Source organism: Ranitomeya imitator, chromosome 1, assembly GCF_032444005.1.
Source record: "Ranitomeya imitator isolate aRanImi1 chromosome 1, aRanImi1.pri, whole genome shotgun sequence".
Classification (NCBI taxonomy): Eukaryota; Metazoa; Chordata; class Amphibia; order Anura; family Dendrobatidae; genus Ranitomeya; species Ranitomeya imitator.
In genome coordinates this window covers 704,596,731-704,624,563 of record NC_091282.1, presented here as the reverse complement: position 1 = coordinate 704,624,563, position 27,833 = coordinate 704,596,731, and the positions used below count along the sequence as shown (strand labels likewise).

The following is a 27,833-nucleotide window of genomic DNA, read 5'->3' as shown; positions in this document are numbered from 1 at the left end:
CTGCAAAAGGGACCCAGGACGAAAAGGCAGACCACCCTGGTGGCTCTAATTGAGGAGACACCTCTTTAAAATTTTCACTATCAAACTGGATGTAGTTTTTAAAATATAAGAGTCACGATTTGTCTTCGCCACTGATGACTAAAAAGTCCACCAGAAAACAAGCGCCGTACATTCTATAAAAATGGAGCCATGCAAACCACGGTAGGGCACATAGCTTAATCTGCCAAGACCCAAATAATTTAACTACACTGTACCTCTGGCAGTCAATAAGCTTTTCAGAGGCAAGGAGATGATGTCAGTATGTCCAATAGTTTGGCTTCTTTATTTAAACGTTCCGTACAGTGCTGAAAATAGTGTAACGTTTTGGCTAAGAATAAGCGCTCCTCGAGCAAAATGTGTTGGGACAGGTTTCTTGTACTATTGCTATATCAACTGTATTGGAGTGTCTGAGACTTGTATATCATTGGAGATATGAATTGGCCATAATTAGGAGCACTAATTGGCTTGTTATCCGGACGTCTTTTTACCGCAGCGGAGTAATGAAGACATGTCACTGTGGCATTGCTGTGCCAAAGCGCAGAGGTGTTGAAGTCAGTAGGTAAGAGGCGAGTGTTTCGTATTGGAGCTGAAGACACTTTGTGTGGATACAACTTTATATGGTTTGTGTACAGGTAGGGGATAAGCCAAATAGGTCTATATGTTCCATCCTGTAGCGATGAGATGTGCATGGAAGAAGTGGTCATTGTTGTCTGGACTGGAGGGACAAGAAAAAGGAAAGTGAAGTCACTGGAATTATGTTATATATTACACACACATTATAGAGAGCGCCTGTGTATAACTAGTATATATTACTATATGGGGCTACCATCCACAACTGCTGGTAGCATCTCCTACATTTTCTGCACTCAGATGTTATGTGTAGTGATACATAGGACAGCAGTTATCAATGATAACATCTGTATTCTCTTTTCCCAGAGTTATCTGCAGTCCTATGCAACACCACCAATACCACACAGTGATGATAAAGAACAGATAATGTAGTATATGTTATCTACAGTCCTATGTAACACCTCATACATTATATGTACGGTACTTAAAAAAGTATCACAATGCCATCTGTGGTGTTACATAGAACTAAAGATGCCAGGGCATTATTGTTACTTTTAATTTATTAGGTATCAAGGGAAATATAAATACGTAAGGTCTGAAAAAAAGAAGAAAAATAAGGCAAATCTCAAAAGTTGGCAAATACAAGTAACATCTACTACATTATCTGGCGTTATAATTGTGTTACCTATGGTGTTACATAGGACAGCACCTCACATAAGCTACATTTCCTGCAGGAAAAAAAAAATGCCTTCATTTTGGTTACCATTAGTTTTATTTTATGGATGAGAAAGGAGTGGTTAAATGAGTGTTGTCCGAAAAAGGTGAAGTGCTTCCCCACATACAAACAGGGAACTGGTTTAAAGTTTAAATCCCACCCCTGCACAGACAGATAGGTAATGGTGGTTTAAATGTAGACCCTCCTATTAGGATATTATACATAAGGAGCATTGAAATAAAGCAGAAAGACTGTTTGACATAACGACGTCATCTGTGCACTTTAAAATGGAATCAAACATGTCTAGATATGCTATTTATCCACAGATAAAAGCGGTAAGCTGTAGGTAAATCCCCATATATCTTGTTTACTGAAGAAGATACTGTAATCAGTCCCCATACACTTTGATTGACTGCTAACTCTGCACATACACGCAGCACACACAATGCAGAGCGGGCTGTCAAAGTGCTGAGGAGTGACAACAGTGCGCTCACTCGCACCTCGCCAATGACCAGAATCGAAAACTTCATTTTCTCCCTGTAGTTGCCTCTCTTGTAAGCCGGCTACACAGGAGTTAAATGCCATTTACTTGCAGAATAACCTCAGTAAACAGCGTTTCTGGACATGTCAGGTTTCCCCCTTTAATGTTGGCATGTACTACACTATTGCTTTCCAAGGGAATTAGTAAGGAGGATTATTGTTTGCTGCAAGTGTTGAATATGGATTATAAAATGACCAGTATGTCCTGCTTTGTAGTGGCGATACCCATGCTTCTTAAACCCACCTGGGCAAACCTTTGCCAAGCTCCTGCCTCTTCTTGGTCACATGCTGGATTACCTGTTCCCAATTTATATTCCTTCTCGAAGCATTCAGAATTTGCCTTAGGGTAGGTTTAAAACCCGAATCCTTGTCAGTCTCACTTCTACGATGACCACTCACATTTCTGATGCGTCGTGCACTGTTGAGGTTGGGTTCAGGGAGTTGCGAACCGGCTTTGCTTCGCGAACTGATGTGTCTTGTGAGATCTCGCTGTAGGGAAACAGGAAGTCCCAGCTTGCTTAATTCTGGTAAAATTGTGTTGGCCGAATGTGTAGCACCTTTTTGAAGTTCAAGATCGGAAACGGTTTCCATAATGTCCTTGTCCTGGTAGTCTTGACAAAGATGAGGATTTCTCTTCTCGTCACTGTCACGAGACTCCAGGTCATTGTGTGAAATAGTAGACTTATCTTCCAATGGAGCAAAAGAACTGCTAGAAGGAGAGTATTCGGTAGATTTTATTTCCTCATCTGCTACATAAAAGGAGTTGGACCTTTCAGCAGTCGCTATTTTTGACCCACAACAGAACAAGTCATCATCACTCATATCTTCAAAGGCATCATTCAAGGAAATAGCAGTTGGGGAGGAACCTGTAGATGCCTCGGCTTTTACGGTGTTTTGATTGCTAGGGTCATCACCCATAGATGGCACGTATGGACTCTGAATTGACCGACTACTATATAGCATCTCTTTAGCCCTGCGCAGTACTTCACTGAAAGTTTCTAATGGTTCTTTCTTGATTGCATCTTGGGTTTCTTGATTAGTCTTTATATTTTTTGATGCACTTCGCAATTTGGATATGTAAGAATTGGACCTAATGGTTTCTAAATTAAGAGCACTTAATCGATTCTGTCTCTCCCCGAATAAAGTAGAAGTCGTCAGTTTTACACCTTTTAAAGGGTTCTTCTGATCTCTTTTCAGAGAAGAAGCTTTTACATCAGATATGTTACGTAGTGGGGGTTTTAGTGATGGAATGCGATATGTCTTAAACTCACCGTGGTCCGTTTTCTTTCCTTCTGACAGTTCAGGACTGGGATCAGGCACATTTTTGGCTCCCGTTATTTGGTCTGTCTTTGGTACTCCACTCTCAAAATCTTTCGACTCCAGTGATTGATCGGCTAGATTCTTGTCAATGGATTGTGGAGTTACTGGTTGAATCTCTGAATTTTTTTGTGAAGGATATGGAGACCATCGATGGGGTTTCTCTTTTAAAGAGTTATTGCTCTTCTCAGAACTTTTGGAGGACAAATCTAAACTCTCTGAAATTTGAAACCCCAAAAAGTTGTCTATGTGTTCATCACTTGTAAAGTCATCTGCGATTTTCGTAGGGTTCACATAAGAGTTTGGCAATCTATTTTTAATTTTTGAAGTGTTCCTCTTACAGACATCTATATTTTTAGAAGGGCTTACACCTGAATTTTGGAAAGATGTGCTGTTGCTGATTTTAGTTTCAACATTTTGCCATTTAAATCGGTCATTACAGAAAGCGTTGGATGCGCAAGTTTTTGAGTTCCACCTCGGATCCTTTTCCTGAACAGTGTCACAGTGCCTTGGTGGTCGGTTTCTTCCTTGAGGAATCGCATCAATATTACCACCAAAGTTCCACTGGTTACCATTGTAAGAATTAGGTTGCCAGCTTCCACCACAGTTTCTAGGATGCAGATTGGGAAAATTTCCATTGTCTTCTTGAAGCCAATGGAAATTTCTATCTGTGTTTCTTTGGTGCCAGCTGGTTGCCCCCCCTGCGTTTAAGTGCCAAGAGCCTCCAACGTTAAAATGTCGATTTGAATGATTGTTTATGTGCCAACCAGCTCTCCCCCTCGGATTACTGAGATGTCTATTAGGATTGTGGTTTAAAGCAGGATGAAGAAAACCCTGTCTTGAATTACTGAAGCAGTCATTTGGCCACTGCCAGCTCCGATCTGATGGATCTCGCAGCCACTCTTGTTGGCTCATCTCTTGATATGAAAGACGGTCATCTCTTCTCCTTTGATATATCTCAGCATCCGGTCTTTTGGAGGAGATATGGGTTTCCTCTTGCCTAATATTACAAATGGAAAAGAGAAAAATAAGTAGTTGATAAAAGAAACAAAAGCACTATTAGCGTATGTCACAGATATAAAGGTTCCGCATTATGGACAAAATCTTATTTAATTGCCTTTGCAAAGACTAAGGGTAATATAATTTTTTCTAAAGGGTTAGATTTCCTTGTATTGGGTAATGCATACTGCAAAAAATTGAAAAAAAAAGGAAAGAAACTATAGAATATATGGGCTGGCAGCAACGTGAGCAGCCTTTTTATTCCAATGATATCGTGCATAATAATACGTCGTCTGTATAAGGGTATGTTCACACTGGGCGTTTTTTAAATGCTTTTTTTATGCTAATTTTCAGCTGCTTTTTACAGTACCAGCTAAGCCTACGAGATTTCAGAAATCTCATACACAAACGTTGTTTTTTGTCATCAGGATTTTGTGCTGTGCAGTGTTTCTTTTACATGGAGCATGTCACTTCTTTAAGCGTTTTTGTAGCGTTTTTCACCGATTGACTTGAATGGATAGTGAAAGAAGATTGCAAATACGCAGGTTGTCTTTTTTTTGCAGTGTATTTGCTGCAGAAAAGTCAAGGACAGCAGGATGTAACCTCACACTTGGCTTTGCTATCTTTAGATTTCAGGCTGCATGATGCCTCCATATAGCCTGAAATCCAGCAAAGCAGACTCGAACCTCATTTACTTGAATGGGGGGGCCCCAGCAATAAAGTGTTTGACACGCTGTCATATCCATGACAGCGCAGCAAACACCGCTTCTGATCGGCGGTGAATCCATCCCCGTCGGTCAGAGAGCCGCGGTTCCCATGCTGTCAAAAGACAGCAGGAGCGCTCAGCTGTGATCAGAGGTATACAGTTTACCTCCGATCACTGGTGTCAGCTGATGGGACAACTTCTCCCATCATCCAACACCTGCTGCCGCTAACAGTGAGTAGGAGCGGATGATGGGAGTATTCATCTGCTGCTCCTGTGCAGTAAATAAATTAAAAAAAAAAACTGCGTGGGTTCCCCTCTATTTTTGATAACAAGTCAGGCAAAACTGACAGCTGGGGGCAGCAACCCTCAGCTGTCAGCAAGGCCAATAATCAAGAATATAGGGGTCCCCATGCTGTTTTTTAAAATTATTTAAAAAAACGGCATAGGGTCCTCCACATTTTTTTTTTTTTTTTTTTTTCACAACCAGCCTTGCTAAAGCAGACAGCTGGGGACTGGTATTCTCAGGCTGGTAAGGGGCCATGGATATTGGACACCCCAGCCTCAAAATAGCAGCCCGCAGCTGCCCCAAAAAGGTACATCTATTAGATGCGCCAATTATGGCGCTTTGCCTGGCACTTCCCACTTACCCTGTGGTGGTGGCAAGTGGGGTGATAGTTGGGGGGGGCGGGGCTGCTGGTTGACATCAGGCCCCGAGGTTAGTAAGGGAGAGACGTCCACAGACGCCCCTCCATTACTAACCCCATTGTCACATTGTAAGAAAACACAGACACCAAGAACAAAGTCCTTTAATTGAAAAAATGATACGAACTCCTTTAATAATCTCAATTAAACCATACTTACGACCTCGACTAATTCCACCGAAGCCCTCGATCTCCTGTAATAAACCAAAAATAATAAAAACAACAATATCCCTCACCTCTCTGTCGTTCTGTCCCTCGCCGTAATCCATGTCTGGGGAGAAATAGTTTTCAACCTGGATGGTGCCAAGATTCAGTGACGTCACTGAGGCTCCGTTCCCAGCCGGGATGAACTGCAGTGACCTCGGTGAGATCCCCGCTAGCACCATGAGAAAGTCACACAGTGCAGAGTTCACTGCAGTGAAATTCTCCTGGTGAACTCGCCTCTGCACTGTGCGAATTCTCATGGTGCTAGCAGGAGATCTCACTGAGGTCACTGCAGTTCATCCCGGATGGGAGCGGAGCCTCAGTGACATCACCGCTAGTCACAGAGGCTGCGCTCGCAGCTGTTCATTCACCAGTGGTTCTCAGCCTGGACGGTTGCATCTTGGCACCGTCCAGGTTGAAAACTATTTCCCCCCAGAGATGGATTATGGCATGGGACAGAACGACAGACAGGTATGGTATATTGTTGTTTTATTATTTTTGGTTTATTAAAGGAGAACGAGGAGTCTGTGTCATTCTTTCAATTAAAGAACTTTATTCTTGGCGGCTGTGTTTTTTTTACAATGAGACTATGGGGGTTAGTAATGGGGGCGTCTTATTGACGCCTCTCCATTACTATCCTCGGGGCTTGATATTAACTCCTCGTATTACCCCACTTGCCACCGCTACAGGGCAAGTGGGAAGAGAGAAGATATGTGCCAGGATTGGCACATCTTAGAGCATCTGAAAGCTGATGCTTTTAGCCGGGGGGGGGGGGGGGGGGGGGCAGTATCCATGGCCCCTTCCCATGGTATTAATATCAGCGTACAGCTGTCTGCATAGCCTTTGCTGGTTATTAATTACTAGATTGTGGCCCGATTCTAACGCATTGGGTATTCTAGAATATGCATGTCCACGTAGTATATGGACAATGATGATTCCAGAATTCGCGGCAGATTGTGCCCGTCGCTGATTGGTCGAGGCAACCTTTATGACATCATCGTCGCCATGGCAACCATTATGACATCTACGTCGATACTGTGCCCGTCGCTGAATCAGAAACGTGGGATTTATACGTCCTTTATGACATCATCGTCCCTGTGCCCGTCGCTGATTGGTCGAGGCCTGGCGGCCTCGACCAATCAGAGACGCGGGATTTCCTGGACAGACAGACAGACAGAAAGACAGACAGACGGAAAAACCCTTAGACAATTATATATATATATATATATATATAGATAGATTACATATACAGTTAACTGCACAGACACTGTACGCAGCTACTTAATTACCGGCTTTTCTTCTATCTATGCAATATAAATATACCGTATTTTTTGGACTCCAAGACACTCAGGGTTTAGATGGAAAATAGGGAAAAAAATATTTGAAGCAAAAAATGTGGTAAAATATTTAATAACATAGATAACATAGGTGGTGTTATTATATATAATAGTATGTTATTATGTTGGAAGCTAGGGGTAGAAGATAGTGCTGTGGGACCAGTGTGGTGTCTGTAAAGTACTATATGAAGACGCTGGAGGGTGAGTATAAGAATGGGGGCTCAGGGCTTATATTTAAAGCACCACTCCAGAACTGAAAAATAATACTGGATTGCTGCTTTAAGATGCCATGGGAGAACTAGAACTCCCAGCATGTCCTGCATATCCTGTAGCATGCTGGGAGTTATAGTTCACCATAGGAGTGGCAGAGTACTTTTTTTATATGCTGTAATTACTAAACTTTTCATTAATTCTTACTTGTACAGGCTGTGCTCACATCAGTGCAGGTCCTGCAGCCAGCCAGCCACGCTAGAAAACCGAAAGTATTAAGGGCTGGAGCATCACGTGACCGCACAGAGTTCTCCCTCTTATTACCTCACCACAGGACCTGAAAGAGGAAGCTGCATGGTTTCTATTGCGGTGTCTGCAGGACCTGTGGTGACATAATGAAGAGGGAGGGCTCTATGCTGTCATGTGATGCTCCAGCCCACCCTCTTTATTACCTCACCACAGGTCCTATAATGATGGGAGCACTCAGCTGTGCTGTCAGGTATGCGACTGCAGCGATCTCTCCTGTGGCACCGTGCTCCTGACGACTTTTTCTCCACTGGATACATGATCTCCCCAGCCGCTGCAGGAATCCAATGCTGGGGAAACCACGTGGGTGTGCGGTTTAAGTGAAGGAATATTCATTTGCGGCTTCCAACCCACTGCTCAGCGCTGACAGGTGGGCGGGAAAGCGGCTAATAAATATTCCTTCAATTTAAGCATCGGGAGTGCCGCTACTTACATCTACCCTTACAGATCCCCACCAGCCATTGATGGTGATCCGACACCTCTACATGGACATTAACATATGACTACTAGTCTCTATGTGACACCACAGGGATCTTCATCCCTCTTCTCTGTACCCTTCTCTTATCTGGCACTGGAATAAGCGATTGTGTGATAAAGGCTCCGGCGGTGCCAAAACGTTTTTGTATATATTGCTTCCACTGCAGTATTCTGTTACACTTCCAGATTATGTGTTAATAAAATTTTGGTTATTTTGGCATGATAATCTACAAGAGTGTGCGGTGAATCAGAATTACTTTAAAACAGTGTGGTGACGCTCCCCAGCCCAAAAGACTGGAATCGGTAGTCACTACTAGCCATTAAACCGGAAGAAAGGATCTCCCTTGGTTGAGTGAGGATCTCAGAGTTCACCTTCTGAAACCTGACTGACCCGCAGAGACGAGTGGAGCGAAACAGAATACTTCCATAGGTGCCACCATTTTACACCGAATCGTCATAACAAATTGGATGGAATGAGGGGACAAGGGCCAGGATCATCCTCCAATGGGATATCTGTTGGGCTGATAATGGGGAAGACTTGTTTAAGTTCGTCCGCCAGCCTAGACGAGGAAGAGTAATGCAAGTGATAGAGACGGACTCAGCCCAGTACTGGAAGGACAGTCCCTTAACTAGAAAGTGGAAATCAACAGGCCGAATGACAATGGATGCCAGTAACGCCACCTTATCCCACTGAGGTAATGACCGAATGGACTCCATCCGAAAACGGCAGGCCTTGACAAACTTGTTAGAAGTTTGAGTTCCAGGATCGGTCAAACTTTTCCCGTCCTTTTGTGTGGGAAATGTAACCGACCACTCTGAAAAGAGGGTGACGTCAGCAGCTTTTTGGACGCAGAGTCCGCTTTCCATCCTCTGAGTCACAATGCCCTTCTGAATGTAATGGCATTTGCTGCTGACAGCGCCGCGCAACTAGCAGCGTCCAAAGATGCATGGACTACAAAATCTCCTGCTCAAGAGATTTGATTGGCCAGCTGTACTGCCTCTGCTGAATTGAAGTAGTTAAGGTCTCCGATCAGGATCCCATTACTTTAGCAAATCCATGAAGGGTAGAGGGGTTACCTGGAGAAAACTGCCGGGCGTTAGAATGCGCAGGCCAGGATAAATATCTCTTGCTGTCGCTGCTGTCTTTGGACGGTGTAGGGTTAAAGTGATGAACTCTCGATCCACCATCCCCTTAACAGGGAAGTGGGGCGGGACCGTCCGCCTAGTAAGCATTATTAGCTAAACAGTGGTGATGCAGCGGGGGCTGCTTGAACGCCAAAATGAGTACCTCTGTACTCAGAGTTCAGGCCCCTGGGTGAACAGGGCTGGTTGTCCGGCATTAGGTCTGGCTGCAGAAGAGGATACATGGAGGTGACACCCCATATGCTTGTCTGTTGATGCTGTGAGGAGATCGGTGCCCTTTAAAGGGACCCGTCGCCTCTAAAAACTGCCCAGGCATGTCATCCTACATCGCATGAAAGGCTATATGGGGCGCCACTCCATGCGCTTGAATGTTGATCGTGTAGGGAGATCGGTGCCTTTTAAGGGACCCATCACCTCTGAAAATCAGCCCAGGTATGGCATTTTATGTAATGCATCGCTTATCTAGACACTCCTTGTCCGGGTGACTGGCAAATGTTCTATGAGAGAATATAGTCCTTTGAAGGGTAACATGATCCGGGGCAGAACAGGAGTCCTCGTCAACCTACAGATTGTGGATGACGGTTTCAGTAAGTCCTGCACTCAAGAGCGAGGAGCGGTGCTCGCGGATACCAAGGCACATGATGGCTCAGTAGACGTACTACATGCCGTTTTCCAGACGCCTGCACGTTTCTGGAATGCTGCGGCCTTTACTAGCCGATGGCCCCCTGGTGGTGGGGGGTCCATCTGACTCAGTCACAGGAGTCGTGCGATCCACAGAGAGATTCAATTGCTTTGGCCAGATGAGCCATCGATTGCGACTGTGACGAAGTACACATAGGGGGACTAGGTATACTGGATCAGTGACAGTGGGGGACTCCTGAACCTATTTGGGGTTGCAGGTTATGCAGAGTGACGAGTTCTGAGCAGACTTACAGGAATTACATGTACCCTTTTATGAGCCCCTTAATAAGGCTTCCTACAGAAATTATAGAAAGGGAAACTGCGGATGGGAAGGGTATAGTGCCGCGGACCCTTACCCTGAGCAGATGCGTCCTAGATCCTGTGTCCAGATCTGTGCTCTGATCCTGTGGGCCAGTTCCAACCCGTCCCCTACAGATTAGGGAGGGGGCGGCGATTCCGGTGTACAGATCCGGAAGAGGGAGCAGGAAAATGGCCCTGAGAATACAAAAGGCGCCTCTCGTCCTAAACGAGAAGCGCCAAGAAGGTGGGAGGGGCTGCCGGAACGAGTCATTGTGTGGGTGGCCGCAAGCCGGGGGTTACATTTTTTGACGCCTGCCGGAACAGAGTCGGAGATACCGGGTTGCGGCCTAGGCTAAATTTCTCGGCGCCTGCTGGAACAGTTATCGGCTTGCGGCCTAGCGCAGGCCACAAGCTGGGGACTAAATGTTTCGGCGCCGCCTTAACAGAGGCGGAGATACTGGCTTGCAGCCTAGCGCAGGAAGCGAACAAATTATTAAACACCATGTATGTAAGTATTTGGATAAGAACACAGTAATTAACCAGAGTTAGCATGGGGTTGTAGCAAACAAGGCATGCCAGACTAATCTAATTTCCTTCTATGATGGAATCACTGACTGGGTGGGTCAGAAAAATGCGGTAGATATAGTATATCTTGACCTCAGCAAAGCATTTGTAAAGTATGGAATTGAAAAAGGCTACGGCTAGGTGGATTCATAACTGGTTCAGTGATCGTACTCAAAGAGTGGTGATAAATGGTTGCACATCCAATTGGAACAGTATTTCAAGTGGGGTACCATAAGGCTGTCCCGGCCCCATTGTTGTTAAACAATTTTTATAAATGATCTAGATAAGAGAACTGAAGGTAAATCAAATTTGCAGACGATGCAAAGCTAGGAGGGATAGCTAACATTAGAGAAGAGAGAATGGATTCAGTAGCATCTAGATAAGCTTGAACAATGGATAGTGACTAATAGAATTGTATTTAACAGGGAGAAATAAACACAAAAATACAAGATTCTACATTTAGACAAGAAACATGAAATCTACAGAATAGGAGGAATAGAACCAAGCGACAGCACGTGTGAAAAAAACTTAGGTATACTAAGGGTATGTGTCCACGTTCAGGATTGCATCAGGATTTGACGCAGGTAAAATCTGCACCAAATCTGCACCTGAGGTCACTGGCAGGTCACCTGCGTTTTTCATGCGCTTTATGACGTGTTTTTTCATGCGGATTTGTGTGTGTTGTCACTTCTTGTCCAACCTCTTCATTTACATACTCCATTGAAGAATAATGTTTACACACACAGACAGATAGATGACATAACGGATAGATCGATAGATAGATGATGATAGATATGAGATAGATAGATAATACATAGATCTATCGTATGTATCTATCTATCGTATCTATCATCTATTTATAAATTTATCTATCAATAGATATATCTATAGATAGCTAGATATATCGATAGATGATAGATAATAGATAGATACGATAGATAATACCAAGCCCGATGTTTAGTATATCTATAGATATATCTATCTATAAATATATCTTTAGCTAGATTATCCATCTATCTTTATAATCATCTAATGGGTACTTCCGTCTGTTTGTCTGTAACGGAAATCCCGAGTCGCTGATTAGTCACGGCTGGCAGTCCAGCTGCGAATTGGCCCCTCCCTACTCCCCATCCCGGACCAACTTTTTTTTTTACTATTGATGTTGGCTATGCAGCATCAATAGTAAAAAGATATAATGGTACAAGTAATTAAAAAAAAAATAAAAATCATGCTATTCTGACCTTCCGTCGCCTCCGCAGCTTTCCCGCTCCTCCCAATGCTCTCGGCAGCTTCCGTTCCCAGCAAAGACCGCTAAGTCATCTGGGTAATTTCGTATTGCATCTCTGGGAACAGAAGCTGCCGGCCGCATCGCGAGGAGCAGGACAGCGTCGATGGACGACGGAAGGAGAGTATATAACTATTTTTTATTTTAATTCTTTTTGTGGGCTGCGTTATTTACTATGTGGCTGCTATATACTACGTGGCTGCGCTATCTACTGCGTTGGCTGTGCTATATACTACATCGCTGTGCTATATACTACGTGGCTGTGTTATATACTACGTGGCTGTGCTATATACTACGTGGCTGTGCTATATACTATGCGGCCGGCCGCGACCAATCGGCGATATTGGCGCGGAATTTAGCCCCCACTCACAGCGCGACGTACATACATATATACATATTCTAGAATACCCAATGCGTTAGAATCGAGCCACCATCTAATATATATATATAATCGTCTAAGGGTCTGTCTGTCTGTAACGGAAATACCGCGTCGCTGATTGGTTGCGGGCGGCTGGCGCGACCAATCAGCGACAGGTGCAGTCCAGCCGTGAATTGGCGCCAGATTTAAACCACGCTTTGCTGATTGGCCGCGGTTGGCCGGGTGCGAGCAATCAGCGATATTGCAGCGGGATTTAAACACCACTTCATAAATAAACTAAATACATATTCTAGAATACCTGATGCGTTAGAATCGGGCCACCATTTAGTATATATGTAATAGCAAGGTCGATGTTTATGAAAGTTTAATTTAAAAAAAAAAAAAAAAAAAGGGGGGGGGGAGAAAATGGCGTGTGCTCCCGCGCAATTTTCTGCGCCAGAGGGGGAAAGCTGACAGCTGGGGGCCAACATTTGTATCCTGTGAAGGGGGTAATACCCATGGCCCCTCTCTAGGCTATGAATATCAGCCCGCAGCTGTCTGAGTAGCCTTTACTGGCTCTTAACCCATTAAAAGAGGCCTAGATGCTCGTGAGGAGAATATAATTTTACCTCTATACAAGTCACTAGTTCGACAACACTTAGAATACTGTGTACAGTTCTGGTCTCCGGTGTATAAGAAAGACCTAGCTGAACTGGAGCGGGTGCAGAGAAGAGCGACCAAGGTTATTAGAGGACTGGGGGGTTTGCAATACCAAGATAGATTATTACATTTGGGGCTATTTAGTTTGGAAAAACGAAGGCTAAGGGGTGATGTTATTTTACTTTCTTACTGCTGGGAATAGCAAAATGTGAAGTGAAGAAGCATGTTCTTTCATTTTCGTTCCAATTAGCAATACTGTGCAACTAAAAGACCAAGTGCAAACAGTGGAAATAATAAAGGAACTTACCGGCTTTGTTTCTTCCTTTTATTAATAAGTTGGATAAGTTCCTTTTCAAAGTATTCTTCCTCCGCCTCTTCCTTGTCTTCTTCCTTTTCCAGGGCATCGATGTTATCTTTATGTAGCTGACTAGAGATGTGCTTGGCATAGGTTGATAGGCCCACCACCGTCACCCTGCAGACCCGGCACTCATGGCTGCAGTCTCTGGGGAGAGAAGCAGAAGGAGGGCACTCAATTCTTCCGACAGGCATTGCTGGCTATGCTGTGTTTCCTCTACGGGCAGGGTCTCCTTGAACAATTGCTATGGCTCTGAGAAACCTTCTGGCACAGAGAAAGTTTATTCAGCGGCCGTCCACTTATGGAGTAAATCACAAGTAAAGAACCGTTAGGATAGATTTTTCTCCAACAATTAAGAGGCAAAGCTTTAAAAAAAAAATTAAAATAAAGAAATTAAAAAAAGATCTTCTTTAATTGTTGTACTGAAAATCGTGCCCACAGAGGACACACAGCAGAGGAAGGGAGGCTGGGCAGGGGAGGTGGGCTTACAGAGCTAGTGACCCCAGCCCTGAAGCCCAACCATGGTGGCAGCTGCTGTGAGCCACTTCTGACACGCTCTTCACTTTTATTTCCAGCACAGCAAGTTCAGATAGGGTCCAAGGGGGTGGGAGAGTAACCAATCACATGGCAGTAACCAGATCCCGGACAGCTGAAAAGCAGGATGGGAATGTAGAAATTACAGCACTGGAGCAAATGATGAGAGTGCCTGTCTAGTATCCAACACGTGGAGCATGGCTACAGCAAACACGGCATTATGAGGCAGGAGGCTGTGTGGGGGCATCAACAGCTGCAGAGAGGAGCACAAATGGTGGCAGCATCTGTGCACAGACCAAAGTGAATTTATCTACGCTTTCTAAAACTGGTCACAGATACGAGAAGGTTACCGGCTTATCCCCAATGTCATCCTTCTCTCATCAGAAAGGAGCAGGATGGTTAGATTTCAATGCATCCAAAAATATTTTACTCCTTAAGCATAAAAATAAATAAATAAATGACCGCGATCACAAGTTTTGCAGATCTCGGTCATCATACTCATTGCCCGGCTTCTGATTTCTTGGCACTGTAGTCGTATGTATCGCTGTGATCACGGTGAGGCCATTACCAGCTACATATGAGCATACGCATTACCCGAGGACCTAGCAAACTTGGGACCTAAAACTTAACCTTTAATATTTAAAATGTAATGGGTCTTACCAAAGATCAACATATAAAAGATACATTAAAAACAAGAAAAAAACAAAACATACCCTCCACGGGTGTTGTACCTGCCACATAAATGAACACGAACCTCCAATATGCAGTGTGATACCCCACATAGCCTCCTATATGAATGCAAACATCCCATACACATGTAAACAAGAACAAAAACACATACGGTACTTCTCTCATCTCCGATGCACTGACTCTCCACACATTAGACAAACCGGTACCTGTGGCTAGCTGGTTTAGCTGACAGGGATTTCCACCATGCCCCTGGATGACTAAGTGCAGACCATGAGAAAAGCTATGCAAATAATGTCCAAAAAAGATAAATGCTTGCTCTTACCAGTATTAACCCCTTAGTGACAGATCCAATTTTGCACTTAATGACCGGGCCAATTTTTACAATTCTGACCACTGTCTCTTTATGAGGTTATAGCTCTGGAACGCTTCAACGGATCCTGCTGATTGAGACTTTGTTCATGACATATTGTATTTCATGATAGTGGTAACATTTCTTCGATATGTCTTGCATTTATTTTTGAAAAAAAACGAAAATATGGCAAAAATTTTGAATTTTTATGCCCTTAAATCCGAGAGATATGTCCCCAAAAAAATCTAATTAACATCTCCCACATGTCTACTTTACATCAGCACAATTTTGGAAACAAATTTTATTTTTTTGTAGGAAGTTATAAGGGTTAAAGTTTGACCAGCGATTTCTCATTTTTACGTTTTTTTTTTTTTTCTTTTTAGGGACCACATCACATTCGAAGTCACCTTGTGGGGTGTACATGACAGAAAATACCAAAACGTAACACCATTCTAGAAAATGCACCCCTCAAGGTGCTCAAAACCACATTCAAGAAGTTAATTAACCCTTTACGTGCTTCACAGGAACTAAAGCAATGTGGAAGGAAAAAATGAACATTTAACTTTTCTTCAAAGATTTTACTTCAGAACCAGTTTTTTTTTTATTTTCACAAGTGTAAAAAGAGAAAATTAACCACAAAATTTGTTGTGCAGTTTCTCCTGAATACGCCAATACCCCATATGTGGGGGTAAACCACTGTTTGTGCGCACGGCAGAGCTCGGAAGGGAAGGAGCATCGTCTGACTTTTTTTAATGCAGAATTGGCTGGAATTGAGATCGGACGTCATGTCGCATTTGCAGAGCCCCTGATGTGCCTAAACAGTGGAAACCCCCCACAAGTGACACCATTTTGAAAACTAGACCCCTTAAGGAACTTATCTAGATGTGTGATGAGCACTTTGAACCCCCAAGTGCGTCACAGAAGTATATAACGCAGAGCCATGAAAATAAAAAATCATTTTTTTCCTTAAAAATTATTTTTTTAGCCCGCAATTTATTTTCAAGGGTAACAGGAAAAATTGGACCACAAAAGTTGTTGTGCAATTTGTCCTGAGTACGCTGATACCCCATATGTGTGGGGGAACCACTGTTTGGGCGCATGGGAGAGCTCGGAAGAGAAGGAGCGCCGTTTTGGAATGCAGACTTTGATGGGATGGTCTGCGGGCATCATGTTGTATTTGCAGAGCCCCTGATGTACCTAAACAGTAGAAACCCCCCACAAGTGACCCCATTTTGGAAACTAGACACCTCAAGGAACTTCTCTAGATGTGTTGTGAGAACTTTCAACACCCAAGTGTTTCACTAAAGTTTATAACGCAGAGCCGTGAAAATAAAATATTTTTATTCCATAAAAATGATTTTTTAGCCCCCAATTTTTTAATTCCACAAGGGTTTAGAGGAGAAATTGGACTTCAAGAGTTGTTGCCCAATTTGTCCTGAGTACGCTGGTACCCTGGATGTGGGAGGAAACTACTGTTTGGGCACACGTTCGAGCTCGGAAGGGAAGGAGCACCCTTTGACTTTTTCAACACAGAATTGGCTGGAATGGAGATGGGATGCCATCTCGTGTTTGAAGGCCCCCTGATGTGCCTAAACAGTGGAAACCCCCAAATTCTAACACCAACACACCCCTAACCCTAATCCCAACTACACCCCTAACCCCAACTCTAACAATAACCCTAACCACAAACTTAACCGACACACTCCTAACCCTAATCTCAACCCTAACCCCAACTCTAACGCCAATCCCAACCGTAAACGCAATCCAGACCCTAACCCTAACTCTAGCCCCAACCCTAACTTTAGCCCCAACCCTAACCCTTTAGCCCAACTCACTTTAATCCAACTCTAACCCTAATGGAAAAATGGAAATAACAGGATTTTTGGTTGCTTACCGTAAAATCTGTTTCTCGGAGCCTTCATTGGGGGACATAGGAACCATGGGTGTATGCTGCTGCCACTAGTAGGCTGACACTATGCAAATAAAAAAGTTAGCTCCTCCTCTGCAGTATACACCCTACTGACAGGAAGTAGGATATTCAGTTAGTGAGAAAGCAGTAGGAGAAGCAACATGTTAAAGATAGAAAGTCAAACTGTGACAATATAACACAATAAAACAGAGCTGTTCAACTTGGGAGGGTGCTGTGTCCCCCAATGAAGGCTCCGAGAAACAGATTTTACGGTAAGCAACCAAAAATCCTGTTTTCTCTATCGCCTCATTGGGGAACACAGGAACCATGGGACGTCCCAAAGCAGTCCCTGGGGAGGGAACAGCAGAAAAACTCCATTCAGGTCGGAGAACTCACCACTGCCGCCTGCAAGATCCTTCTGCCAAGGCTGGCAACTGCCGAAGCGTAGGTATGGAGCTTATAACATTTGGCAAATGAGTGAATGGAACACCGGGTTGCCTTGCAAAGTTGTAGGGCGGATGCCCCATGGTGTACCGCCCAGGAGGCGCCCACTGACCGGGGCAGAGTGAGTCTTAATACCAGGAGGAGTCACTCTGTTCTTGACCCGGTAAGCCTCCAGAATAGCAGGTCTGATCCAGAGAACAATCATAACCTTGGAGGCCGGCAGGCCTCTTGGCGCACCTTCTGCAATGACAAATAGACGGTCCGTCTTCCTAAAGAAGGCGGTCCTAGACAAATAGATCCTCACAGCCCTGACCAGGTCTGGCCTGTTCAGCGAACGCTCCAGAGAATAGGTCGGAGCAGAACAAAAGTGGGGAAGGATGATCTTATTGAAGTAAAAAGGAGGACACCACCCTGGGAAGAAAAGGCGACGATGGCCGTAAAACTACCTCATCTTGGTGAAAAACCAAGAAATGGGGCGACAGGAGAAAGCCACCAACTCCGAGACGCGCCTAATGGAGGTGATGGACACCAGAAAGGCCACCTTGCAGGACAGAACAGACAGTGAGGCCTCATGGGGAGGTTCAAGGGGGGAACCCCACTGAGCCTCCAGAACAAGATTGAGGTCCCAGGGATCCACGAGAGTCCGGTACAAGAGAGCTGCATGCACCACTCCTTGAAGAAAAGTTCTGACCTGAGAACGGGACGGATATATATCCTTGTACCATGATAGACAAATAATTGGAATTGAATTAGTCTATGCCTGATGAAGAAGCCTGAGAAGTCTCGAAGGTTTGCAATTTGCTACCATCTTTTCAGACAGCCAGTAAGAGGTATCAACCACCGAGGTCTCTCAGATCTAAATATCTGACCTGAGAACGGGAAGCTAAGGACTTCTGAAAAGGGACTTCAGAAAGAGAATGAATAGGGTTGCTACCTGACCCTTTAGAGAACTAAGGGCAAGGCCAGCATCAAGTCCCGCCTTGAGAAAAGGCCAAATGGAAGGTTTCAACAGCCCAACATGTTAAATTGAGCAACCAAGAACTCTGGTGGCAGATCGGTCCTTGGGACAGAAGATCTGGCCTGTCTGGGGCCTCCAGTGAAAGTCTGCGAGGAGATTGACGATCTCAGCGAACCAGAACCTTCTGGGCCAATCTGGTGCGATCAGAATGACCTGCACCCCCTCCGCAATGATCTTCAACAGCCTGGGAAGAAGGGAAGGGGAGGAAACAGATAGGGAAATGCAAATTGCGAACCCAGGAATGTCCAAAGTATCGGTCTCCACTACAAGAGGATCGCGGACCTGAAAACAAATGGTGGAACCTTCCTAAGCAGTCGGGACGACAAGAGATCCGCGTCCGGGGATCCCCATCAAAGGCAAATTTGAAGGAAGACCTCCTGATGCAGGGACCACTCTCCTGCCGAAAGGCCCTTGTGGCAGAAAAAAACACCACGGCCTAGTTGTCCACGCCGGGAATATACACTGCGGATAGTACCGGAACCGTCGCCACTGCCCAGAAGAGGATCTTGGATACCTCCGCCATTTCCAAGAGACCGATTCCCTTCCTGGTGATTGACTTATGCCACAGCTGTGGCATTGGACGTCTGGATTTTGACTGGCAGACCTCTGAGAACCCTTTCCCAGTGACAGAAGAAAGGCCCCTATCAAGGATGTCGATCAGCAGAGGAGAATCTTGCTCCGACCAACGCCCCTTTCACTGACAGATGGCGGGAAACCACACCCCAGCCGGGAAGGCTGGTGACCGTCGTCACCACCTGCCATGGGCGAGAAGGAAGGACCGGACCTGGGGAATGAGAGGGGATGACAGCCACCAGCTGAGACACCATTAGAATCGGACGGAAGGCCAAATCGGACGATCCAGAGACAGCACAGACCTGTCCCACTGAGAAAGGATGGCATGCTGAAGTGGAACAGCGCAAAAGGGAATGCTTCCGATGCTGCCACCATTCGTCCCAGGGCCTTCATTGCTGAATGGAAGGAAGGCAGCCGAGGGCCTTGCAGAGAGGGAACTCCATCCTGGAGAATCGACCGTTTCTCCTTGAGGAGAAAAAAAAAAACCCTCGACTGACGGGTGTCGCACAGCATGCCTAAGAAGACGAGGCACTGACTCAGAACAAGACAAGACTTTGTTCTGTTGACCAGCCAACAGAAACAGGACAGGGAGTCGAGGACGATGGTCAGACTTTCCTGGGCCTGAGAGAGGGGTGGAGCCTTGATGATGTCTTCGAGGTACGGAATGAGCACTAGGCCCCTGATCCTTAAAATGGCCATAAATGTAGCCATGATCTTTATGAAGACACTGGGTGCGGTCGCAAGACCAAGCGGCAGGGCGATGAACTGGAAATGACTCTTCTGCGCCGCGAAACGCAGGAAACTCAGGTGTGCTGAGAAAATCAGAACATGGAGATAGGCATCTTGGATATCTATGGAGCACAGGAATTCCTGTGGTTCCATGGAAGCCAATACTAAACAGAGGGACTCCATCCTGAAATGCCGCAGGCGGAACCTTTTGTTCACTAACTTAGGAACCAGGATGGGTCGAACTGCGCCGTTCTTCTTCGGCACTACAAGCAGGTTTGAATAGAAACCTGTGAAGCGTTCCTACTCTGGGATGGAAACGATAACATCCGAACAAAGAAGAAAGGCAATGGACGCAAAGAAACCTGGGATCAGAATAGGATCTTTTACAGGGTGGGATTCAAAGAAGCGATTCCGGGGCCGAGAAGCAAACCCTATCTTGTATCCAGAGGATACCACATCCCTGACCTCCACCGAGGCAAGCCAAATGTCCCTGAAAAAAAAAACAAAAAACAGATGCCTTCCCAAACTGGGAGGAACGCTGGGCCCTTCGCACGAGTTATGCCAAGGAAGATCTGCCAGGTCTGGGCCTGGTGGACCTACCATGGGAGTTGCGGGAACGCCAGTAAGGTGTAGGCTTGAAGGAAGCCTTTTCTCTAGCCAGGCGAGACCGCTGTCTGTGCTAGCCAGGGGAATCTTCAGACGCCGCGAAACAGCGAAAGGACAAAAAGGGAGCTGAACTGCCATATCAGGGGAGGCCAGCGAGGCTTGGAGGGAACTCGTGTCTCCCGTGGCGTCCTTAATAATTTGTTCCAGCATGTAGTCAAAGACGGGCCCCCTGGAAAGGGAGGCTGGTAAGGGACTTCTTTGAAGACAAGTCAACCTGCCATGTCTTGAGCCAAATATTCCGCCAGATGGTCACCATATTGCTGGACGCCTGAGCTGCACAAGACGCGCATCTAGGGAGACAGATACCAAATATTTCCCTGCATAGGAAATCTGGTCCGTCAGGTCGGCCAGCTCCCCCGGAAAAGCTCCAGCCGGGGTGCCCTTACAAGGCTGTTTGGTCCATCTAGCTGTGGTCCCTGAGACCCAGGTAGAGGCAATGGCCGAGGCACAAAACAGAAGCAGCCGCTTCAAAGGCTGATTTTTCCAGCGATTCTATAATTGTATCCTTGGAATCCATGAGGGATGCTGCATTAGAAAGTGGAAGGACCATGTTGGTGGACAGTCTGGGGACTGACGAGTCCGTTGTCGAGGAATCAGTCCAGTTAGCGATGAGCTCAGGGGAGAAGGGATATAGGATGCCGAGACGCTTCCCTGTCTGAAAGCATCTGGTATGGTTCACCTTTCCCCTGGCAAGTACCACAACAAATTCAGTGTGTGGGGCAAAGACCTTGGAAGCTGGTTTTGACAGTCTAAATTAAACCGCCTATTCTGCGGGTTCCGTAGAGGTATCCATGATGCCTAAGGTCTGGTTGACTGCAACAATAAGGCTTTGTACCCCATCACTCATGCTAGAGGCCTGTAGTGAAACCAAGTCTGAATCTTCCTCTGAAAACATGACCGAGGACGCCCGTCTGACTCGGGAGAGGAGGATCTGGAAGAGGGATCTCACTGTGCCAGACCGGAGGGCAAGATGGAGCGGGAAAAGGACTTAGAATTTCGCTCCTGTCTGGATCTCTTGTGGCCTGTGTTGAAAAGGCCGGATGGAGAATCCTGTGACCCACTGGCAACTGCAGGGGGCTGGGAGGGACAATCTGTCAAGCACGGACACCAGGGTCGTGACATCCTGGTGAGGTCCACCACAGACAGACAGAAGGAAAGCCCACCCAGGGATAGGGGCCTCGGTCTCTCCCAGGGTAGGAACTCCTGGACAGTGGGTTCATGATGAGCAGACCCATTAACTGATGCCAGAACATTAGAGAGCCGAGGAGAGTGTCGGGCGGCAGAGCAGCTACTCACAGTACGTGCAGTCGTCCTGTATTCAGCTCCAGACTGTAGGGCTGCTGTGCCAGGAAGAGGAGGCTCCACAGGAAAAAAGGTACAATCTGGATCCACCAAGAGGAAAAATGGCAGTCACAAGAGGATGTCCAGGAGTGAAAAAGCGCACACTGCAGGGACACATGCTGAAAAGCCTGCTCTGAGACAGGAAAAGGGGGCGGAGCTAAGCCGCGGGACCAGGGGGCAGAGCCAAGTGCCGGGGAGGAGCTAAGTCCCAGCAGGAAGGAGCTGACTAAGAGATAGGCTGGAAAAAAGCCCGCCCGAAAAGCAGAAAAAAGAGGGGCGGAGCCAGCCCTGCAGCAAGGCCCAAGTGAAGACAGGACCTAAATTAGAGCTGGTAACCGCCAGAGGATGGGGGAGCGGCGCGGAGGATTGAAAAACGCTGCAAAACAATGCCTGCAGCCCCAAATACCCCCAAAATTAAAGGGGAAAAGACCCCTGATGCCCCACTCTGCAGCTAGGCCTGGAAGAGGCCGAGACCTAGATGACATAAGATGACCACCGGAGCACGGGGGAAGTGTTGAGGAGAGCCCTAAAACTGCTGCAAAGGTAACCTGAATTAAGGGGCCCACTAGTAAAATAAAGGAATTTTTTTTTCCCCTGATCTTCTTTCTTCTGTGATCTTCTTATCTCTGTACCTGGGGGGAGAGAGAGTACCTCCCAATCCAAGATCGGACGTCCGATAATCCAGCATAGTGGGACGTCCGCGTCTCCTCGAACCAACAGGCTCTGGTGGGCGAGTGGGTGGGAGACGGAGGCAGGCCCGGGTCCGAATCACCTGAACACGCTTTTGTGTTAGGGGCTGGAGTCCTGCCGACTAGACGTATGAGGATACGGGGTGGCAGTACACACCATACTCATTGTCTCTTTATGGGAGTACAGGTGTGACTGTTCACACTGTATCTCTCCGTGGTACCTGAAAAGGAACGACGCACACTGAGGTAGATATGGGTCTAATGAAAGACCCATGTCCACCTCCTACTGACACTAAGCTAAACTGAATATCCTACTTCCTGTCGGTGGGGTGTACACTGCAGAGGAGGAGCTACCTTTTTTATTTGCATAGTGTCAGCCTCCTAGTGGCAGCAGCATACACCCATGGTTCCTGTGTCCATCAATGAGGCGATAGAGAAAGGCAGTGCCTCTTTAAAGGAGTTGTCCACTACCATAATTTTTTCATAAATCATGCTATTATGTGCCACTGAAAACATCTACTGTGTTTATTTTAGCAATATTACCTCTTATGCTGTAGCAGCACATCGTCAGTGCTGGATTCAACTCTCATGGGGTTAATCGACAACTTCCTTTCTCCTGAGTTATTGTGCTCTAATACTACAAGTTCCATGATGCATTGCACTGCCACCAAGCCCGAAACTAGCATACCCACTCCAGAACACACCCAAACCCCTCCCTCCTCTAGCTTCAAAAAGATTTGTGATGTCATTTCTGTCCAACCTCCTCTTTTACATTTGTCCAACCCACACTCCATTACACATAGACAGATCGATGTTAGATAGATCGATGTTAGACAGATCGATGTTAGACAGATCGATGTTAGACAGATCGATGTTAGACAGATCGATGTTAGACAGATCGATGTTAGACAGATCGATGTTAGACAGATCGATGTTAGACAGATCGATGTTAGATAGATCGATGTTAGATAGATCGATGTTAGACAGATCGATGTTAGACAGATCGATGTTAGACAGATCGATGTTAGACAGATCGATGTTAGACAGATCGATGTTAGACAGATCGATGTTAGATAGATCGATGTTAGATAGATCGATGTTAGACAGATCGATGTTAGACAGATCGATGTTAGACAGATCGATGTTAGACAGATCGATGTTAGACAGATCGATGTTAGATAGATCGATGTTAGATAGATCGATGTTAGATAGATAGATGTTAGATAAATAGATAGATATGGGATAGATAGACAGATATTGGATAGACAGATATTGGATAGATATTAGATGGATAGATATTAGATGGATAGATATTAGATGGATAGATATAAGATGGATATTAGATCCGTTTTTTTCTTATAGAGTTGTATTAGCGCCGGAGTCTGCCTGATGACCACACGTTTCATCCGTTCTTTGCTAGATCCGTCGCTGTGCGTTTTTTCGACGGACCGAAAAACCGTTCCTCTGTATGTGTTTTCCGTCCGGCGGAAACAGCTTTTTTTGACGGATCCTGCAAAAAACGGATTAAATGTGTGGCCATCAGGCGCAATCCGGCGCTAATACAACTCTATGAGAAAAAACAGATCTGGCGGAAAAAAACGGATTCTGCAAATGTGCTCGCAGGATGCATTTTACCCATAGACTTGTATTAGCGACGGATCGTGACGGATGGCCAGACGTCGCGTCCGTCGTGCAACGGATCCTTCGTGTTTTGGTTGACCGTCGGCACGAAAAAACGTTCAATTGAAAGTTTTTTTGGCCGTCGCGCCCGCCATTTTCTACCGTGCATGCGCGGCAGAAACTCCGCCCCCTCCTCCCCGCACTTCAGAATGGGCAGCGGATGCGTTGAAAAACTGCATCCGCTGCCCACGTCGTGCACAAATTTCGCAACGTGCGTCGGTACGTCGGCCCGACGCATAGCGACGGACCCGTACCGACGCAAGAGTGAAAGGGGCCTTAATGAGCGTTGAATTAAAAAAAAAAAAAAACGGCGTGGGCAATTTTCTGCGCCAGAGGGGGAAAGCCGACGGCCAATATTTGTAGCCTGCTATGAATACCAGCCCGCAGCTGTCTGCGTAGCCTTTACTGGCTATTAAAATAGGGGGACCCCCTCCCCCCCCCCAAAAAAAAAATGACGTGGGGTCCCCCTATATTTTATAGCCAGAAAGGCTACGTAGACAGCTGCGGCCTGATATTCATAGCCTAGAGAGGGGCCATGGATATTGCCCCCCCCCCTCCCGGCTACAAATACCAGTCCGCAGCCGCCCCAGAAATGGCACATCTGTGAGATGCGCCAATTCCGGCACTTAGCCCATCTCTTCCCACTCCCGAGTAGCGGTGGGATATGGGGTAATAAGGGGTTAATAACGGAGAGGCGTCAATGAGACGCCTATCCATTATTAATCCAATAGTAAGAAAGGGTTAATAAAACACGCACACATTCGGAAAAAAGTATTTTAACCCCTTACCGGCATCGGACGTACTATACCGTCCGATGCCGGCTCCCCTGCTTTGATGCAGGGCTCCGCGGTGAGCCCGCACCAAAGCCGGGACATGTCAGCTGTTTTGAACAGCTGACATGTGCCCGTAATAGGCGCGGGCAGAATCGCGATCTGCCCGCACCTATTAACTAGTTAAATGCCGCTGTCAAACGCAGACAGCGGCATTTAACTACCGCTTCCGGCCAGGCGGCCGGAAATGACGTCATCGCCGACCCCCGTCACATGTCCGGGGGTCGGCGATGCGTCTCCATTGTAGCCATAGAGGTCCTTGAGACCTCTATGGTTACTGATTGCCCGTCGCTGTGAGCGCCACCCTGTGGTCGGCGCTCACAGCACACGTGCAATTCTGCTACATAGCAGCGATCAGCAGATCGCTGCTATGTAGCAGAGCCGATCGTGCTGTCCCTGCTTCTAGCCTCCCATGGAGGCTATTGAAGCATGGCAAAAGTTAAAAAAAAAAGTTTAAAAAAATGTGAAAAAAATAAAAAAAACATAAAAGTTTAAATCACCCCCCTTTCGCCCCAATCAAAATAAATCAATAAAAAAAATATCAAATCTACGCATATTTGGTATCGCCGCGCTCAGAATTGCCCGATCTATCAAATAAAAAAAAGTATTAACCTGATCGCTAAACAGCGTAGCGGGAAAAAAACTCGAAACGCCAGAATTACGTTTTTTTGGTCGCCGCGACATTGCATTAAAATGCAATAACGGGCGATCAAAAGAACGTATCTGCACCGAAATGCTATCATTAAAAACGTCATCTCGGCACGCAAAAAATAAGCCCTCAACCGACCCCAGATCACGAAAAATGGAGACGCTACGAGTATCGGAAAATGGCGCAATTTTTTTTTTTTTTTTTTAGCAAAGTTTGGAATTTTTTTTCACCACTTAGATAAAAAATAACCTAGTCATGTTTGGTGTCTATGAACTCGTAATGACCTGGAGAATCATAATGGCAGGTCATTTTTAGCATTTAGTGAACCTAGCAAAAAAGCCAAACAAAAAACCAATGTGGGATTGCACTTTTTTTGCAATTTCACCGCACTTGGAATTTTGTTCCCGTTTTCTAGTACACGACATGCTAAAACCAATGATGTCGTTCAAAAGTACAACTCGTCCCGCAAAAAATAAGCCCTCACATGGCCAAATTGACGGAAAAATAAAAAAGTTATGGCTCTGGGAAGGAGGGGAGCGAAAAACGAACACGGAAAAACGAAAAATCCCCTGGTCATGAAGGGGTTAATATTCTTCATTTAACCATACTTACCATACTTCAGCGCCTGCAAAAAAACGTAAAATAATAAACCGTATACTACCTGTCCGCCGCAGTCCAATTAATAACGAGTGTCCCACGACGATCCCCCTATAGAACAGTGACATCGGGTGATGTCACTGCTCTATAGGACCCTCAGTGACACACTGACAGGAGACAAAGGCTCCTGCAGTGCATCACTGAGGTTACTCTAGTTCACTGGTCTCACTTTATGGCATTTGCTGCGTGGGAAAATGTCTCACCCAGCAATGTCAAAAGTGAGACTAGGGTCTATTTTCTCACAGGGGCGTAGGAATACCTTGTGAGGAACACATTATGGAAGGATACCTTCCATCATTGTGTTCCTGGAGCCCCTGGAGAGCAGTCACATCTGCTGATGCTCCTGTTCTCCACGGGAGATCATCGTGGGACACTCGTTTTAATTGGATTTCTGCGGATCAGGGAGTATAGTGTTTGTTTATTATTTTTATATTTTTTACAGGTGACAATGGCTTCGGGGAACAAAGTGACAAGTGATGGTGAGTATGTACTCTGTTATATGTACTGTATGTATGTTGCATGTATGTATGTACTGTATGTCGCATGACGTCGCATGCTGCATGTTGCATGTCGTCACATGGTGCATGTAGCATGGAGCATGTCGTTGCATGGTGCATGTCGTCGCATGGTGCATGTAGCATGTTGTCGCATGGTGCATGTCGTCGCATGGTGCGTATCGTCACATGGTGCATGCCGCATGTCGTCTCATGGTGCATGTCGTCGCATGGTGTCGCATAGTGCATGTCGTCACATGGTGCATGTCGTCGCATGATGTCACATGTTGCATGGTGTGTGTTGTATGTATGTATGTATGTATGTATGTATGTATGTATGTATGTATGTATGTACTGTGTATGTGTTTTGTTTTTGTTTTTTTACATTCAACACATTAGCCAGATGATGGGACTACTACTGTCCCATCATTGGCTAATGTGTCACTCACTGTCAGTGTAGCAGGCAGAGCCCGATGGGATTTGTAGTCCCATCGGACGATGCCTGCGCACACACACGCACGCAGACACCGGCGCCGGTCTGCACACGCAGACACCGGTGCCGGCACGCAGACACCGGCGCCAGCACGCAGACCCCCGCCGCTGATCCCAGCACACACAGCCACGCCCGCCCCCAGCACAGCCCCGCAGGCAGCCCCCAGCCCCGCCCACAGCCCAGTCACTCTTGATGAGTGACTGCTGACTGTGAGGCTGATGTGAGACTGTGCTGCTGACGCCACGTCAATTTTCAGAGCCTGGAAATTGATGCTTATTTCCGCCGACGTCACGGCGGCTGCAGCCTGGGGGTCATGTGACCCGGACTCAGCCGCCTGAATAGCACCGCTCACAGGCGAAAATGGTAGTTACCTGCCGATAACGGTATTTCTCTGATCCCATGATGGCACCACGGAGAGAGGGGTCCGCCCCCAGGGACAGGAAACCTACAGATGAAAAAGGGCGTACCTCTCTCCCACATCAGTTGGATTACAGAGCCTTATACAGAACTTCAGCTGCAACTCAATATTTGTACAAATTAAACTTAACCTATTTAACTTAACAGAGGCACCGTGACTAAAACTTATTACTGGTACCTTACCAAGTGCACACCTGTGTGTGA

The 27,833-nt window shown here is 46.1% G+C and overlaps 1 protein-coding gene across 1 annotated transcript in view; it reads right to left on the bottom strand.

Annotated features, from left to right (window-relative positions):
• Positions 1-27,833, bottom strand: part of ZNF106 (zinc finger protein 106) — a 134,230-nt gene that overhangs the window by 73,329 nt on the left and 33,068 nt on the right. The window contains exons 4-5 of the mRNA XM_069731816.1: positions 13,420-13,614; positions 2,109-4,181 (exon numbers count right to left, since the gene is read on the bottom strand). Coding sequence (XP_069587917.1) covers positions 2,109-4,181; positions 13,420-13,614 — 2,268 coding nt within the window. The remainder of the gene's footprint in view (positions 1-2,108; positions 4,182-13,419; positions 13,615-27,833) is intronic.